The following is an 18,512-nucleotide window of genomic DNA, read 5'->3' as shown; positions in this document are numbered from 1 at the left end:
GTGTCTGATCTTCACTCCATGTATCTGCTTCTGAGCTGGAAAAGGAGAGAGCAAAAGAGGGTAAAAATTGAACCCAAATATTATAGCACTTATGCCTAATTTAGAATAAAGTCCTTGGGTGGCTGACTCTGGAGTTCTCTGTGAAGTGGGGTGTTCTTTTGTTTGAATCATTTGTTATTTGCCAATTTCTGTGCTTATGTTGCATATTTTTCATTGAGTGTATAGTTCTGGCCTTTTATCTCAGGCCATTTTCTGTGGCCAACTGTCTTCATAGGATGCTGAACATTTTGTGAGAGAATGGTTACAGCTTCCCCTAGCTCAGCCTAGGAGTCTGGAGTGCGGTTTTCCAGGGTTCCAATGGCAGGGCCACCACATCGGACAGCTGCAGGGGTGCCATTCACATTGCACGTGTGTGTGGAGTTGTGCAGTAAACAATACTGAACTGTGTGTGTTGGTTATCAGGCTATTGGAAAGAGGCCTGGGTCCTGTACTCTGAAATGACTTTGAAAATGGCTTTGGTTGGTCACTCTGCCCCGCTCTACCTCTGGACTATTTTTCCACCTGTAAAATGGTCTAATAACTTTGAAAAATCAGTTCTGTAAACCTGTTTTCCAAAAAAGGATTTTGTGATGAACAAGACCTTGTAGAGCTTTTAAAAAGGAGGACAGATACAGGGTTACAATATATTTAAAATAGCTGGTGCCCTGGCCAGTAGCTCATTTGGTTAGAGTGTTGTTCTGATATGCCAAGGTTGTGGGTTTGATACCTGGTCAGGGCACAAGAATCAACCAATGAATGCATAAATAAGTGGGACAACAAACTGATGTTTCTCTCTCTCTCTCTCTCTCTCTCTCTCAGATCAATAAACAATATAAATAAATAAAGTGTTTGATAGTGGGCATTAGTTTTCTCCAGTCTTCCTTTTGTAATGAGGGGTTGTACTGCATGAGTCCTTTGCTTTAGTCTAGCTGTAACCAATCATCATGAGAAGTCAGCACAGTGGGCGTAGTGGTATCAAATCATGACCAGTGGGCCCTGGATTGCCCCTAACCCACTGACCTCCAGGAAATCCCACCCCATCTAAGAAGCAGGCCAAGGACCTCAGAGCTGCTCCAATGCCAGGGTAAGTTAGCACCACTTTCCCCTGCTGCTCAGTGCCCAGAGGTGACAAGCCACTGCACTGTTGGAGGTACCCTTCCTCAGTCTGTGTTAGAGCCTCCATAATCCCCCTCCCCTTGCTGGGCAGCACTGGACTGAGCCCCTTACAGCCTTTTCTGGGCAAGTAGTGGGAAATGACTGGCTTGGTGTGTTCTGGAGGTACTTCTCCCAGACCCTCAGAGTCTGTGTGTTTGAGAGAATGGGGAGGTATAGACAACAGACATTGAGTGCAAAAGGAAGTTAGAAAGGACTCTAAATGGTCCAGAAAGGCCTTTTGGAAGCATGGCATGCGTTTGTTTCATGGGAGACAGAGGATCACTTAGCCTTTTAGGAGTGTCCTGGGGAAGAAGGGGTGGGGACTAAAGACCGTTTATCTCCGGTGCGGGCCAGGCTCCACAAACGCTTTACTCATCTCACTTCTCATCTGTTGTACAGGGGGGAAAAGGAGGCCCACAGCTGAGCGCCTTGTCCAAGGTCCCTGTTTATGAGTGAACTTGAATCTAAACGAACACCCTGTCCCCAGCCTGGCTCCTTCCTTTAGGAAACAGGCTGAAGTAACTCAGAACCGGAGGGACAGAGATAGGATGTTATGCCACTTCTTAGGGAGAGAAGGCAGCAAATAAGCCAAAGGCAGAAAGCAACCCTTTGACACACTCCCACCACTTTCCCACTGCAGGCTTGCACCCTGAGCAGCCCCTGCAGCAGAGCTGCTCGGCCTTCAGGCCACCTTGTAGAACAGGCCCACATAATGAGTGACCGCAGTAGAAAGATAAGCCTCCCTGTCTGCAGTGACTGAGCTGATGTTCTTGGCTAAAACAGTCAGAAGCAACTTCATAAAACATCTCCATCACTGACTAGTAATCCAAAGGCTCTAGCAGGGGTGTCCAACCCATGGCCAGCGGGCCACATGCGGCCCACGGTGGCTATGAATGTGGCCCAGCACAAAAATTTACTTAAAACCTTTTCGTTTTTGCTCATCATTTTTACTAGTGTTTGTGTATTTAATGTGTGGCCCAGGACAACTCTTCTTCCAGTGTGGCCCAGAGACGCCAAACGGTTGGACATCTGGGTTTTGGTGAAAGAGATTGGTCTAAAACCTGACCTCACTTTCATATAATTTCATGCCAGCACCAATGCACACCCCGAGCAGACCCTGTCTAACTAGTGAGCTGCTCAGACACAAAGACACTCTAATTACCATCTGCAAGCTGGGCTGACAAAGATTTCAAGTGTTTTCATGTTTATGGAGATCAGAGAAATGTGTACTGTGCATCTTTCCCACAGACAGCAAGTATAAAATAAAACCAAACAAGAAACATAATACATTTATTGAAAACAGATATTTTAGTTAAGTTAAAATCCTATTATCAGGATGGCTGCAATTCCAGACACTCCAGCACGAAGTGTAGATATGTCAATAGCCACATCTGGATGATGAACAGGCCATTGAATCTTATAAAACTAAAACACCAACTAACCAGTCTTCAGTCCCTCAGAGTGAGTGAACAGTATGTTATGAACTTCACCACGGTTTACAATGGCAAAGCGTGCAGCTTCTCCATTTGGAGGGTCACATTTTCTACTCGGTTTCCTTCACTTACAAAGGCGAGCTGGCATGGCTGGGGGAGGGGCAGAGGGAGGAAATCAACTCCGTCTACCCGGGGAATTGCAGCTGTTATTGCAAATGGCCCTGGAGAGCCCATTATAAGCTGCTGTGTGAGGCTGGGTGTCCCTGGAGTGCCCGTCACGTGGCGTCTCCCCAGCCCCCCGACAGGGCCCCCAGGAGCACCAGCACCACCCTCTTGGGTAAAACAGCAGAGCTGAGGGGGAGAGGAGGGACCCGAGGCCACGTCTTTGGACTGTTTCCATGAAAGCCCTGAGTGCGGCGGCCCGCTGGAGGTGCCGGCGCCCAGCACATCCCCGCCTCCCAGCACCGCGGCGGGTGGCTGTGTGCTTGTCCTCAGGAGACTCCAGCACTGCACCGCCCACCTCCATCCCCACCCTAGACACACCGCGGCTTTCCCCTCCACTGGGGGAACCGCAGTCAGTTACAAAGCAGGGACAGAGAAAAGGTCCTTTCATGGTACCGTGGGTTTTAAGAATCAGCACCCCAAAAGACACAAAATGGTTTTTTTTAAGTGTTGTAAATTTTCAAGAGTGGTAGTTTGAGGTACTCCCTGAAATGATCAACTCATGTTCCCCTCCCCCCAAAGTGAGTCAGGAACCAACCCTGAAAACGTAAAACAAGTAACTGGGATCATCCTCGTCCTTAGGGAGCATGGCGATCCCGAGAAGCACGAACTGTGGCCACATGGTCGCCGGGCTGGAGGCCCGGGGAGGCTGCGGGGTGCCTCCGAGAATGGTCACGCCAAATAAGGAGTCCTATTGACTGTGAGCTGGGGGTGCGCTCTGTAATATGCCTTACATAGGGCCAATTGAGTCCTGTTTTTCAACATCAGGGCCCTTGACCTCAGTTCCCCGCGAAAACATCGGCGATGTTTCGATTCCTCGTCCTTAGCTTATTTTCCCGCTTCGGAAGTGTGAGTTCATCAGTCTGAGTAAAGATGCAGCCCTCAGGAGAATCCCCTGGTGCTCCGGGCGCAGGCTGGCGCAGCGAACACTCCCGGGGCATTAGCTGCCCGGCACCGGAACGCCGTCGCCAGTTCTGAGCGGCGCGCTTCCTCCGGGGTCGCTGCAGACGGCGCGAGGGCTGGGGGGCGACGCGGGCTCCTGGGCTGCGGCCGTGGGAGGCGTCGGGAGCGGGCGTTGGGGAACACCTCCGTGTGGCTGCGGTCGTCCGGATTTTAGCCTCCGCACGGCCTCCTTGATGAGGTTCCCCGAGAGCACCAGCTGCTGCAGCAGCCGATGCGGGTCGTCGTCCTCAACACCGTAGACATCCGTCCGGGGCCCACGTCGGTGCTGCAGGCGGCGGGAGGCAGCGGCCCCCCGCAGCCACCCTCGTCGGCAGGGGCCCGACAGCTGCTTTGGGGCACCTCGCTTGTCGTCTCCTGAAGGCCCATGTAGGCTGGACTGAGGGGGCAATGAGGACAGGGTGCTGTGACCAGCAGCGAGCTCTGTCACGAAGTACGGCGCAGCACGGCCTCTCACGCGGCCACGGTCCCCGAGGGCGCAGCGAAGGGCCCCCGGGGGTGCTGTGCCCACCGCCTCGGCCGGCGCCGGCGGGAGAAGCAGCGGCAGACCGGGGGCCCCGGCCTTGTCTGCCCACACCGCCGCCGGGGGCGGCAACGGCGGCCCGGGGGACATGCACGGGGTGGCAGGGCTGTCCTGCGCTGCGTTCAGCTGCAGCGACTCGCCGATCTGGGTCACCAGCTGGTCCACCTCGCTTGAGCTGCCCAGCTTCGTAGACTGCTCCAGCAGGAGGAAACTGCCTTCCTCTTCCTCTTCGTCCGCCTCCGCTTCCTCGCCGGCTTCCTCTTCTTCCTCCCTTCGGCACGGCATGTCCCCCAGCCTGGGCACTCGAAGCTTCGCGGGCGTTGCTGGCAGTTCTGTGGGCCGCAGCGGAGCCGGGTGCGGAGCGGAGGCCAGGGCTGGGCCGGGGCTGGGGCCGGGGCTGGGGCCGGGGCTGGGGCAGACACGGAAGCCTGAGACCGCCAGGCACTTGTGCCGCGCGCTGCAGCAGTAATAGCCGGAATCCTACCGGCTCGGTTGATTTGTAAACAATGGGTGACGTTGCAGCTGGACCCAACCACTGTGCCGGGGCTGGGGTGCACGGTACCGTTGGGGGGCGGGGCGCCCCTGGGCACGGGTCCCACGTGGAGCCTTGCTCCCTCCCAGCTGCACAGTCTTAAATACTGTCTGCGAGGGTGCAATGAGGAGCTGCTCCTCGCTCTTTAAGGCGGGAGTGATTGGAATTTCTGGCCGATGGACACCTGCGTGGACTCTGTTGGTTTCTTCCACACACAACACCTACAACTTACACTCACACGCCCACCCACTCTCCTCCTCTAAGCCTGTCAACTCATATGGTTCTGTCATTTGCGCTTTTGAGGTCCCGGGTGCCCGCGTCTGGGCAGTCACAACGGGGAGAGTGAGGCGAGGATGGAGAGGATAAGGACTGAGGATAGGCATTTGTCTGGCATTTGACACGGACTACGGGGTGGGGATGGACTGTGGGAGCAGGGGGTGGGGCGGGATGCAGGAGGGCAAACGGGAGGGAAATTGGGACAACCGTAATAGAATAAACAAGATTAAAATTTAAAAATAAATAAAAGAAGAAATCAAAATAAAAGAAAACTTAAACATACACCAATCCTATGATTCAATACCAATCCTAGATATTTACCTACGAGAAGTAAAAACATAGATTTGCATCCATGCCTATAGGCAAATAATCATAGCAGTTTTATTAATAAAAGCCATAAACTGGAAACAGCTCAAGTTTTTAGCGACAGGTGAATGACTAAACTATGGCACATACACAATATAACAATACTCTTTAGCAACAAGATGGATGGAAGTATTGTTACATGCAATCCATGGGTGAATCTCAAAAACAGCACTATAAGAAAAGGAAGCCAGAGGAAAAAATAGCACGTACCACACGATTCTGTTTATATAAAGTTCCAGAACAGGAAAAATTAATTTATGGTGGGGAAAAAAATCAGGAGACTGATTGCCTTTGGCGAGGGTGGAGTCAGGGCAAGGACTGAGTTAGAAAAGGCCTGAGTGAACTTTAGGGTGGTGGTCATGTTCTCTATCTTGGTAGCACTGTATGGGTGTTACAGGTGCACGCATGTGTTAAAATTCATTGTATTTATCGCTTGTAAACTGTACATGAAAAAGCTGTAAACAAATCTAAGTTCTGGTTAATAGACATGCTAATGAGTTTAGGAGTGAGGTATATTAAGGTTTTCAATTCTTGAGTGCACAAAAATGAGATGGATAGAAGAGTGGGTAAGAGTGGGTAGGTCTATGATAAAGCATACATGTAAAATGTTAATGTTATTGTATGACCCAGCAATTCCACTCCTAGGTTCCTACCTGAGATCACTGAAAACATGTTCACACAGAAATTTGTACAGAAATCTTCTTAGCAACATTATTTGTAACAGCCCAGAAGTAGAACAACCCCAGTGTCCCTTAGCTAATAAATGGATGAATAAAATGTTGTCTATTCATGCAACAGAAGATTATTCACCGTAAAAAGGAATGAAGTACTAGTGTAGCGTGGATGAATCTTGAAGACATTACACTTCTTTAAAACAATACACAAAAGGTCACATATTACATGATTCCATTTGTATGAAATTTCCAGGACAGACAAACCTGAAGATACAGAAGGCAAATTAGTGGTTGCCAGGGGATGGGAGCAGAGGGAAATTAGGACTGCTAATGGGTAGGGGGTTTCTTTTGGGGTGATGAAAATGTTCTGGAGTTAGACAGCGATCATGTTTATACAACAGAGCAAATGTACTAAACACCACTGAAGTGTACACTTTATAATTCACTTTGTTTTTCATTTTTTGTTGGTAAACAGTTTTACTAGTTCCAGTGAAGACATCACATGTTCTAGCCCATCGTGATGATGCAACATGTAGCTCTTCTTTGTAGCTGGAACTCAGTAATTCTTTCCATTCCATTCCATTCCAATGATTCCTGAGCTGGTGTCATGGACACAGTCTCTCCATGTGGTCATGTTCTGTTTGAAACTTGCTATCAATGATTTCAAAGTCCTGTTTTCTCATCAACACACTAACCAGAGGGATGTTCTCATATTCAGTACATTTATTTATTATTGTTGATCTTATTGCTGCTGGCCTGACTAGCTGGGGAGAGAAAGAGCTTGCTGACAACCCAGTTGCCCTGCATGCCTCACAAGAAAACCTTTCTTTGGAACTCAGACTACTAACGTCTTCAAAGAACCATTCTATCTCACGTGTTTCGTCTTCAACTCACAGTCATCTGAATGGTTGGGAAGCACAATGTTCGAGGTAGCATTTTTGTTCAAATACATTGTCTGTTGATTCAAGAATATGCTTTTGGCCTGGTTTAATTTCCTATTCCTGGACTTTTCCCTCAATCCCTCTGTTGTGAGTCCTGGTAACCACTCTTCATTTACCAGGGCATTTGCTCAGGGGACCTCTCCAGCTCTGCATCCTGCCGCCTGCTCATATCACACTGGGCGGCTCCCCTGATGAAGTTACACTGGGTCAACAAGGCAGCAGAAAGAACAGGCCCCCCGGGGGTGGGGAGGGCGCTGTCCCAGTCTCCCACTTCTTCATCATACATTTTATCTGGGGAGGGGTCTTCACCCTCATGAGTGTTATGGAGCACACCCCTGCTTTCCCAGGAGCTCTGTGAATTCCCACTGTGCTGCACCCACTGAAGTTCAGTCTGAGTCCCTTCCGTTCTCATTTTTACCCCCCACAGCCACCATAGTGCCAGAATTGTGCTGGATTAGAAGACACATGGAAGTCAGTTTTTGGTTAGGTGTAGTGGGCAAAGGGGGCTGGGGTACAGGGAAGCCCAGATGCTCGCCGCCACACATAGCAAGTACAGATTTCTGTTTCAGAGTCCTGCCCCAGGGACAGAGAATGGATCATAGGCAGAATTCTGGTACCAGAAACTTGGGTAAGGCAGCTGGGCCAGCCATTCATGTAGTAAGAGGGTCTGGGGTTATTTCCTTTAGAATGTGGGTTTTCTTCAGAAGAGTTCATCTCCTAGGCTGCTCCAGTTCAGAGTCTGCTACCGGGAGAGTGTGAAGTGCCCTGCTGATCTTTTTGTGGCCTGACATCTGCAACATGGAGTGTCTATGGTTTTTCAAATTCACTTTAAAGTGAATTTAATGCTATGTGAAGCAGGTCTCAATTTCTAAATGCTCAAACATAATGGTAGTATCTAGGTGTTGGGTAATAGGGTAATCTGCTATCAAATCCTTGCTTTTGTTGACTGTTTGAAAATGTTGAGAATAAAATGTTAGAAAAAAAATAAGCTACAGAAAAGAAGTGATTCATTTTGTGACTTCCTTTAGAACTGCCCAGGGCACGGGGGCCCGAGGGCTGACTAGTGGGAAGGAAGGGAGGAAGTATACACCCTGCTGGCCAGTTGGCAAGGGAATTATGTGGGCCCACTCTCTGGTGTGGAAAGGATGTAGACAGCCTGCTGTGGGTTGACAGAATTCTTGCTCACTGTGGAGGATTTCCAACGGGATGGCAGGAATGAGGCTCGATGTCTTTAGAGGCTAGCAGCATCCCCTAGGGTTGTGGGCCACAGGAGCAGAGCGGCAAGGTAGACACAGGCTGGCGCCTTTAGGAATTCCTTCGTTACCTCCCAGCTCCCAGATAGGAAGGCTTTTGGAGCAAGGCTGGTGGGAGAAGGGGGATTTGTGCCGAGAGAATTGAAGAGATTAGGGGATTCACACTGAGATGCAAAGAGGTGCTAATGAGGTATTAAACACCTCTCAGTAGAGTAGCTGGAGAAGGCTGGAAACCAGAAGGCAGAAACTGAAAATGTCCTGAGGTTGTTGAGAGGGTGGAGAAGACAGGGTAGAAAATGTCCTGAGGCTATTGATAGGGTTCAACCAGGCCGTTGAACAGGTTTTTAGGATCAGGTGGGTCTGTATCTGGGTAGTTAACTGACTGGCTTTGGGCTAACTCTGATGTAGCAGCATGGAATATTTTGCTACTTATGAAAGTAAAAGGACTCAAGATTTGGGAGGAGGTTTAGAGGAATGCAGTCCCAAAGGTGGAGGCTTGAGTAGGGCCCCGAGTTGAAATGGATTTCCTCTAAATTCCTGTCCACAGGGAACCTGTAAATGTGATCGCTAGGGTCTCTGTAGCTATAATGAAGTTCAGTTGAGGTCAAACTGGGTTAGGGTGGGCCCCAGTGCAGGCACGGGTATCTTGGTATGAAAAGAAGATTTGGACACAGAGACACAGAGGGAGATTGCCACGTGTCTGTCAGAGGCAGACACTGGAGTGGCGCTGCCACTGGTGTGAAACACCAGAGACGGCCAGTGGTCACCAGAAGCTGAGAGCACGGAACAGCTTTTTCCCATTGGGTCCCCAAGAAGGAACCAGTCCTGCTGAATAATTCAGACTTCTGGCCTCCAAAACTATGAGAGAATAAATTTCTGTCATTTCAAAGCACCACATCTGTGGCAATTTGTTACAGCAGCCCCAGGAAACTAGCACTTGTTTCGAGGAATTGTTTGAAATGTGTTCTGGAGTATCTGAAGTATCTGGAGTATCTGGAGTATCTGAAATGAGTTCTGAGAATCATTGGAAACGAAGGGCTGAGAGCCTCTCTGATTGCTCCGCTAGGCCCAGTGAGGTCTACCATTAGAACAGGAACAACAAATGAAGAGATGAAAAGACAAGGAGCCCATAAGCCTGTTGCATGTTGATCATAGGTACAAAATGGTCACGTCAGTAGAACATCTTTGCAGCGACTATTAGATAATCCCATATAGGCTGATGCAATTAGTGCTCCCATTTCTGGGGCTGCAGGAATGTCTGCACTGCCTTTGCCAAAGAGTGGTAGTGGGAATGGAAAAGTAGATGCACAAACTTGCAGAGTGATTGGGGTGTCGAGAGAAGGCAGTCTCAGATCTGTCTGGATGCCTGGGACAGTGCTGGTGTCAACAGAATTAGAAATCAGGAGACACATGGTCCAGTAGCATAATTCACTATTTTTAAAGATTTTGATTTTATTTATTTGAGTAGATATACATTTACATGGTTCAGAATTCTAAAGGTCAAAATGAGTAACATGCAAGTCCCCCCGCCCCATCTCTGTCACCAGCCACGCAGTTTCCCTCCCTGGAAACAAATTATACTATCATTTCCTGTGTATTATTTTCAAAGATATTTTATGTATTTACATATTATTTTGTATTCTGCCTCTGTTTTTTAAAAATCATTTTTTAGCCCTGGCTGGTGTGGCTCAGTGGATTGAGCATCATCGGCCCATGAACCGAAAAGTTGCTGGTTTGATTCCTGGCCTGGGCACATGCCTGGTTTGTGGGCCAGGTTCCCGCTTGGGGGTGTGTAGGAGGCAACTGATCCATGCTTCTCTCCCGTTCTTTCTTCCTCCCATCCCCTCTCTCTCTAAAAATAAATAAATAAATAAAATCTGAAAAAATCATTTAAAGAATTTTTTAATTACACTCAGCATACAATATTATATTGGTTTCAGGTGCACTCCTGAGGTAGCCTGCCTCCCTTTGCTAAACAGTAGCTATAACGAGGTTGCTGTTTGTCTCCCAATTACCATTCTCCCCTTCAATAAGCCCCAAGTTGTAGCAGCACCAGAGCCACGGGACCACATTTCTCAGCTTCTCTTGCAGCTAGATGGGACCATGTGATTAAATTCTGGCCAATGAGTTGTAAATGTGAAGTGCTATGTGGTACTTTTTGAAAGTAAGATCTTTTCTTTTTCTTTAATTGTGTTGCCTGGAATGAGGATGTAACAGTTAGAGCTCCAGCAGCCATATTAAAACATGAGACTGCAGTGGACTTGAAGGAATCTCAAACAATGTTTGCAGACAAAATACAGTTCTAGACTGCCTACCTCTCTATCTCTTCTATGTGAGAAAGAAATAATATTTATGTGAGAAAGAAATAACATTCTTTCTTATCTTGTTTAGGCCAACAAGGAACTTTTAAAAGTCAATGCTAATAATCAGAAAATCCACAAAGATGGTTTGGAGAGCAATGTCAATTAGGCCTATGAGAAGTACTCCGAGGAAGAACTGAAGCAGATGATAATAGTACCTACTACATATTGATTATTTTAAAAAGCTGTTTTTGTTGAGATATAATTTACATACCATAAAATTCACCCATGTATTTACAATTCAATTGGTTTTTAGTATATTTACAAAGTTGTACAATCAGCACCATAATCTAATTTCAGAGCATTTGCATAATCCTAAAAACTCATGAACTGTATTGAGTATTTAACTCTATGCTTGGCACCTGTACCCTGAAAAGGGCTTTACCGATATTACTTCCTTTAATTTTACAATAACCTCTGAGTTAGGTATTATTTCCTTTCATGGATGAGAAAACCAAGGCACAGAGATGAGAAAATTTGCCCAAGATGATACAAACTACCAGTGCCAGAGCTAGGGTTCAAACTTGGTTTTGGTCGATGTCAGAACCTGCCGTTTTCAAACCACTCCTAGATGCTGTTACTTGGGCTTTGCAGTATGGTCTTTGAACTCTGCCTGGTTCTTATTCCCCAAGGCCTGCTGATTCTTTCCTTCGGCGCCTCTGCCAGTAGTCATGCCCTATTTCTGGTCCCATTGCCAATGCCCTTCATGTTTCCTTGGCTGGGCCCTAGCCTCTTTCCTTTTAATCCACTCTTCTGGCAGATCAACTTCCTAATGCCCAACCCTACTCAGGTTACCCACCACCCCCACTCTGAATAGGTCCACATTGCCTCCTGAGTAAAACCCTCAGCTCCTTAACACAGAATCCACAACTCTCAGAGGCCTGGCCCTGGTCCGCTCTTCCAACCTTATCTTGTCCTCCACCCCCACAGAAGACCTTTGCTCCTGTGAGACGGGGCACTTGCCAGCTTTCAAATACTTCGTACATGTTCCTGTATCCCTGTGTTTGGTCCTGTTCTTTGTTCAGAGAATGACTCCACCCACTGAAGTCTTAGTCCAGCTACAAACCTCCCCCATGAGGTTCTCTCTGCTCTCCCCAGTAGGCAGTGGTTTCTCCTATCTTCTGCCTTCCCACCCCATTCAGTTGCCTGGTGGGGCTCCTACTGCATACTGTACTTACTATACTATAGTCATCTACACTTGGACTATTTTAGACTGTAAGTTCCTTGCTCCCAGAAGGTCCTTTGATTAGCCAGGCCTGAGTTGTTTGCCCACCCCTATAGCCAGAGATAGGGTCAGTCCCACCCAAAATGCACGGACTGAGGAAATGGGAGCATGCATCTAAAGAGATGCTGGATGCGTCTAAACAAAAACCTAAGTCCAGTAGAGACAGCATATAGTCTTTCCGTAGGGCCCAAGTAGCCTCATTGTTTCACTTATTCTTTGATTCATTTGATTCATTTGTTCTTTATTCATTTAAAAAATAGTTGGTTAAGCAAAACCAAATATAGTCCTTAACCTACAGAGCCTGCAGTCTAGTGGGAGAAGCCAACAGCATAATCAATCACACCAACAAATCTAGACGTGCAGCAAACATAAAGTGGTAACCTGAGACGCAATCATTGAGTCCCCAGAGGCTTTCAAATTTCTCAATCCAAATGACTGTGTGAAGTTATTTTAACTAGGTGACAAGCCTTTATTTCACAATTAGAAGTGGTCCTTTAAATTCATATTTCAGAAGAGGTAACCTTGGATTTAATTCACAGGAAAGTGTGAGTAAATGAGCAAAGCAGCTCTTACTTCCTATATTCTTTTTAATTTTTTAAAATTTGTTGACATGAGAGAGAGAGAGAGAGAGAGATTTGTTGTTCTACTTATTCATGCATTCACTGGTTGTTTCTTGTATGTACCCTGACTACAGATCAAACCTGCAGCCCTGATGCCTGGGAACGATGCTCTAACCAACTGAGCTACCTGGCCAGGGCCTCACTTCCCACATTTTTGAAAGAAGAGGGATTCTGTGGGTGGGGATGACTGGAGGCCTAAAAAGGGCTGAAGGACAATTTCCTTTACTCTCTGATTTTGAATGGGAAACTCTTGGAAGCTGACTCTGAAGGCTCCTGCGTAGAGGACAGAGAAGGAGGGGAAGGCTTGGGGCCTTTCCTGACCTTTACCCTACTTCCTAGTAGCTATAAAGACTTAGATGCAAAATTTCTCTCTGTACCAAAATACCCTCTATGAGAATGGGTTATAGTGGCAGAAAGAAAGGATCCATCCATGCTTCAGCTCACATGACCGTGGGGATAACCCTCAACACAGTGAGTCATTATGTACCACTCATTCCCGAACATCGCATGTGCTGCTGCTTTGAAACTTATCGTCAGTTCTGCCCGGGTAGCTCATTTGGTTAGAGTGTCATCCCGATATGTCAGGGTTGTGGGTTCAAGAATCAACCAATGAATGCAAATAGAAGTGGAACAATAATTCTCTCCCTCTCTCCCTCCCCCCTCTCTCATATCAATAAATTAAAAAAATAAAAAGAAAGAAAGAAACATCATCACCTGGGGCCTCCTGACCTGAGGTCTGGGTGTTTCTGATTAGAGGGCCAGAGAGATTCCAATTCTAAATGATTTGGTGGGTTTGTCGGCCTTCCACCACATCCTGTAAGACTCAATACCACCTTCTGGCTGCTTTGAAATAACTTCACGTTTTCAGAGAATTTGGTCCTTGCCTCTGTTGCAGCCCAGGCAGCCTAGTCCCCTTGCTCTCCAGCTATGTCTAAGCTTTCTGAGGGTAGGCTTCAGGGCTCATTCAACCCTTTAGTCCCAGCATGGGCTCTGTGCCAGTGCCTGACAGATGGTGAATCCCACTCAAATGCTGGTGCTTCTAGTCCTTCCTTTTCTCTGCTCCCTGCTCGCCTGGTGGCCTGGCTTCTCCTCAGCTTGTTCTCCCGGCTGGGGAAGATGACCCCCAGAGTTCTACCTGGGTGCTGCAGCCTAGAACGCAGTTGTTTTCAGCTGCACAGAATGGGCTCCTCTTCCCTCAGCCTCACTGAGTTGTCTCCCCCATGCTCTCACCCTGTGGCAGCCACCCCTGCAGTAGATTTCACAGCAAAGCTGAAGACGGTTTTCTTGTTTCAGCTGATGGCACACTACAGATGTTAGTCTTTGGTGTCTCTGAAGGAGACTAAAGGGTTAAGCTTTGCCCCAACCCAGAATAAACAGGTGCCCCAGGAAGCAAACAGGAATAATTTGTAGCACACATTTGTCCTTCAACTTTTCTCCCCTTTTGGGGGGTAATTTCCGACTTTGGTGGAAGACCCAGCTTTCCTCCTGGCTTTTCCCCCTGGGTGGGGGGGAGCATACTACCTAGGCCCAGCCCGATGTTCTCCCCTGTGCCTCTGCTTCCCCAGGGAGTGACACAGAGACCCAAGGACCTGTGAGGGTTACTGTGCCGAAAGTCAAGTGACAATGAATGGTGTGACCTTGGTGGGGATTCTGAATCCCTAGACCCCTTCTTTTCTGCCAGTTCTTTAACCTAGTATCCTTTCAGCAAATCCAGTTTCTGTTAGCCAAGGTCAGCTTCCAGTGATTGCAACCCAGGTTGACATAAAGCTAGATGCGCAACTGGAGGGGATGAATTAAATGAACCAGGGAACGTCTGTAGTGTGGAACACTACGCAGCAGTTCAAAAGAATAACGGCTGTCAGTGTTCTGACATAGAAGGATCACCAAGACCCACGTATAAGGTAATATGTATAGTGTGTCACTATTTAATCTAAAAATAAAGAAAAATAAAGTACTTATTTGTGTGTATGTATGCTATCATTAGAACGTAATGCCACAAGAGAGGGACTTTTGTTTTGCTTATGCCTGTATTTCCAGGCTTAGCACATAGTAAGCACTCAATAAATATTTGTTGAATAAGTGTGTTACAGAGAAAATGACTTGGAAGGATGCATATCAAATTGAAAATAGTGGCTTCTAGAACTAGAACAGAGGAGTGGTAGACAAGAAAGATTTTACCTGTATTTGAACTTTAAAAAAAAAAGATTGTATTTATTTTAGAGAGAGGGGAAGGGAGGGAAACAACGATGTGGGAGAGAAACATCTATCAGTTGCCTCTTGAGTGCCCCCAACTAGGGACTGGCTTGCACCCCAGAACTGTGCCCTGACTGGGAATCAAACTAGTGACCTTTCACTTTGTAGGACAGCATTCAACCAACTGAGCTATGCTGGTCAGGTGAAATTTTTTTTTACAAGGAAAATGCCTTTGTGTATTGTGTAATTAAACAATACAAACAGAAAAGAGCTAAATATTTTTCTTTTTTCCCTCTGTAATCATTTAATTTTTTATATTTTTTCTTTATTTTTATTGTTGTCACTATTAGGGATGTCCCTATTTTACGCCCCTTTGCCCTCCTCCACCCAGCCCCCTCCTCTCTGCCCCTCCTTCCCTCTGGCCATCCCCACACTGTTGTGGATGTCTATGAGTTATGCATGTATATGCTTTGGCTAATCCCTTCACCTTCTTTCATCTAGTTTCCCCACCCCCACCCTGACGGCTGTCAGTCTGTTCTATGTGTCCATGCCTCTGTTTCTGTTTTGTTCATTAGATTCCACATGTAAGTGAGAGAGATCATATGGTATTTGTCTTTCACCTCCTGGCTTATTTCACTTAACATAACAGTCTCCAGGTCCATCCATGCTGTTGCAAAAGGCAAGATGTTTGTATTCTCAATATATATGCTGTTGAAGTGAGCATATACCTAAATATGAACAGATGATGAGAAAGCCATTAAAGGCATGGTTTCAAAGACTTTATCATAACAAGCACAATTCAGTTGGCAAAGAAAGGGGAAGTGGATATTACACGTGAGGAAGTGATATTTTGGTGGGGCTATTGGCCATTTTGACAAGAAATGAAGCATTAAATTTTTAGTCTTTTAAAAAAAAAGTGTTCAGTAGACACCCTCACCACATTCCTAATCAGTCCAAATGCAAGGCTCAGAAATGTTTGCTATGTACATGATAATTTTATATTTTGATGTGGGCATCAAAATATCCTGTTTTAATTTAAGCAGAGGAAACAGCAAGAAAGAAAGTGGAAAACAGAACAATTCATCTGGACCACCAGTCACTCGCACTGTTGGAGTGTGTGGTTAGAGGTGGGGGTTTGGAGGGCATAGCGTTGGGGTGGCAGTCATGGGCAGATCCTCCTTTTCTGTCTTTCTCTTTCATGTTGTTCCTTCTTCTCTCCCAGCTTCCTCCCTATCTTTCCCCCGCTCCATTGAGGATAGGGCTTGGAAACACAAAGATGGTTAGAACACTACTTCTGCCCCCAAAGCTTGAAGTCTGTTTTGGTAGGTAGATGGATTTGCGGTGACATTTGCGGCAGACTCAAATCCATGCCTTTGCTCTTAAACCATCCTGAGAGCCCTGGCCCTTCTTCCCTTCTCCACCCTTCTGAATTCCTAGGAGTCTGATCTCCACTTAGATACTTAGCCCTCCACAATTCTAAACTGTCTTCTGTTGTACGTGACTTATGTGTGTTCATTTTGTCTCCTGAGTCTATTATAAACTCTTTGGGGGCAGGGGCCACTTTTCTGTGACCTTTTGTTCAGCCAGGTAGTTGGAAACCAGATGAGTTTCTGAACTTCCATGAATTCCTTCTATACAGCCATGCTTATCACCAGACTGACAAACAGTACCTAGACAGAGTAAGGATGATTTCAGGGGACCCGAGACACCCTTGCAGACCCAGGGTGTGAGGTTTTGTCAGCTGGGGTGGGTGTGTAATTTTAGAGCACTCAGCAATGTTATTTGCTTTTAATCAGAAGTCACAGGAGAACCGTTGGTTTTGAGAAGAAACACTCCCCTCTCCAGAGTAACTGATTAAACTGTAACTACAAGGGTAATGTAGGGTCCTTATCACACAGTAATGGAGATAGAAGCCTTATGTGAGAAGGGAGTTTAGCATTCTTTATTTTTTATTTTTATTTTTTTTTATCCTTACCTGAGGGCATTTCCCCCCACTACTTTTAGAGAGGAAGGGAAAGAGGAAGGGAGGAAGGGAGTGAGAGAAACATCAATGGGGTTTGAGGGAGAAAAACAAGGACCGGTTGCCTCCTGGACGTGGCCAGACTGGTGATGGACCCCGCAGCCTAAGGCATGTGCTCGGACCAGGAAGCAGACTCACGCTGTTTAGGTTACAGGTCGCTCCAACTGAGTCACACTGGCCAGGGCGGGTGCTTTGCATTCTTGATATTTATCCTACAACCTGAACCTTTATCTAGTCTTGGAATGTGCCAGACTCTGTTGCTAAGCAGCTTTTCAGAGATTATCTCGTTTAATCTTCACAGTCCCCCTTTGAGAATTATTATTATCCTGATTCTACAGAAAATGAAATGAAATCAGAAAGTTAAGTAACTTGCTTGGGATCACATAGCTAGAATTGATGGGGCCAGGATTTGAACCTAGGCTCACTAACTCCAGAGCCCATGATGTTAACTACTTTGCTGTATTTCCCCAATCACTAAATATGAGGGGGGACCCAAAAAACCCCCCAAACTCTGGAATTATCTTGTGGACGACGGGCCCCTTGTAGTACAGGCTTCCTCGCCAGGTAAGTGTTCTAGGAACCCTTCTGTATCAGTGTACAGCTGGTGTTGCTGTGAGAGGCTGTACTTCAGTGAATATTTTTTGAAGATTCTTTCAAGGGGTTTGCCTGTTTCATGATGGATGATTTACCTGTGCACCTGCCCACACCGTGCTGAGTGTTCAGCAGTTTTTGACCCAAGACAGCACGACCCCTGTGCCCTACCCTCCCTATTTACCTACCTCAGATTTTGACCAGAGTGACTTTTTTTGTTTCCCTGATGAAAAAAGTCCTCAAAGGGAAATGTTTTCCTGATGTGGAAGAGGGGAAACAAAAAGGGGCAGAAGCACTAAAAGGCATCAGAATTGGTGAGTTCAAAACCTGTTTTGAGCAGTGGAAAAACTGTCTCCATAGGTGTATTGCATCAAATGGAGAGTCCTTTGAAGGTGACTGAAGTTTAAACATATAGGAATAAACATGCAATTTTTTAAATAAATGAATTCCATTTTTTCTGGGTCCCCCCTTGTATGGCATCAGAATAGGTGAACTAGAAATACAGTTGTGTGGTTGTCTTCCTAATTGTGGTGGTAATACTTTAAAGTTTTGAGTATTTCCTCTGAGTGAAAGCATCAATTTCATTCAATTGATGTGCTGGGCGTCATGGAGCAGGAAAAAAATACCTGTTTATACTTTGAGGAAAGAGCAGAATTTGAGCCTTTGGTTCCCTGCTTTGTGTGTATGTAAATTACATACATGTAAATTACATAGATATGTAAATTATGAGGTTGGATTTTCCAAGGCTGTATGTGATTCAATGAAAAATTTCACTAATACATGTTTGTTGAATTTAGTAGTTCTTTTCATGTATTTGCTCAACAAAAACAATTTGTTAAACATAAAACTAAGTGCAATTTTATTTGATACTTATCAATTTTTTTCTTTTTCTTTTTTAGTTGAATTTATTGGGGTGACATTGGTTAATAAAATTATACAGTTTTCAGTATTTGATACTTTTATCAAATTTTAATATGAATTATCATCAATTGAAATAATCTATTAGAATATGTGATTCAGTTCTGGGTTTGGATAATATAGTCTAAGGATTTCTTTGTGAATTTGTTTAAAAGATTCTGGGGATGTAAAGTACAACATAGGGAATATAGTAAAAAATATTGTAATAACT

General features: G+C 46.1%; 1 protein-coding gene across 1 annotated transcript; it reads right to left on the bottom strand.

Moving 5' to 3' along the window:
• Positions 1-2,541: 2,541 nt before the first annotated feature.
• Positions 2,542-4,729, bottom strand: FRAT1 (FRAT regulator of WNT signaling pathway 1). Its single transcript, XM_045854345.1, has one exon. The coding sequence runs from the start codon at positions 4,615-4,617 to the stop codon at positions 3,790-3,792; it is 828 nt and encodes a 275-aa protein (XP_045710301.1). The 5' UTR covers positions 4,618-4,729; the 3' UTR covers positions 2,542-3,789.
• Between the last annotated feature and the right edge of the window lie 13,783 nt (positions 4,730-18,512).

Source organism: Phyllostomus hastatus, unplaced genomic scaffold (genome assembly GCF_019186645.2).
Source record: "Phyllostomus hastatus isolate PE091 unplaced genomic scaffold, TTU_PhHast_1.1 phas_scaffold_1066, whole genome shotgun sequence".
Taxonomy (NCBI): Eukaryota; Metazoa; Chordata; class Mammalia; order Chiroptera; family Phyllostomidae; genus Phyllostomus; species Phyllostomus hastatus.
This window is presented reverse-complemented; position numbering and strand designations above follow the sequence as displayed.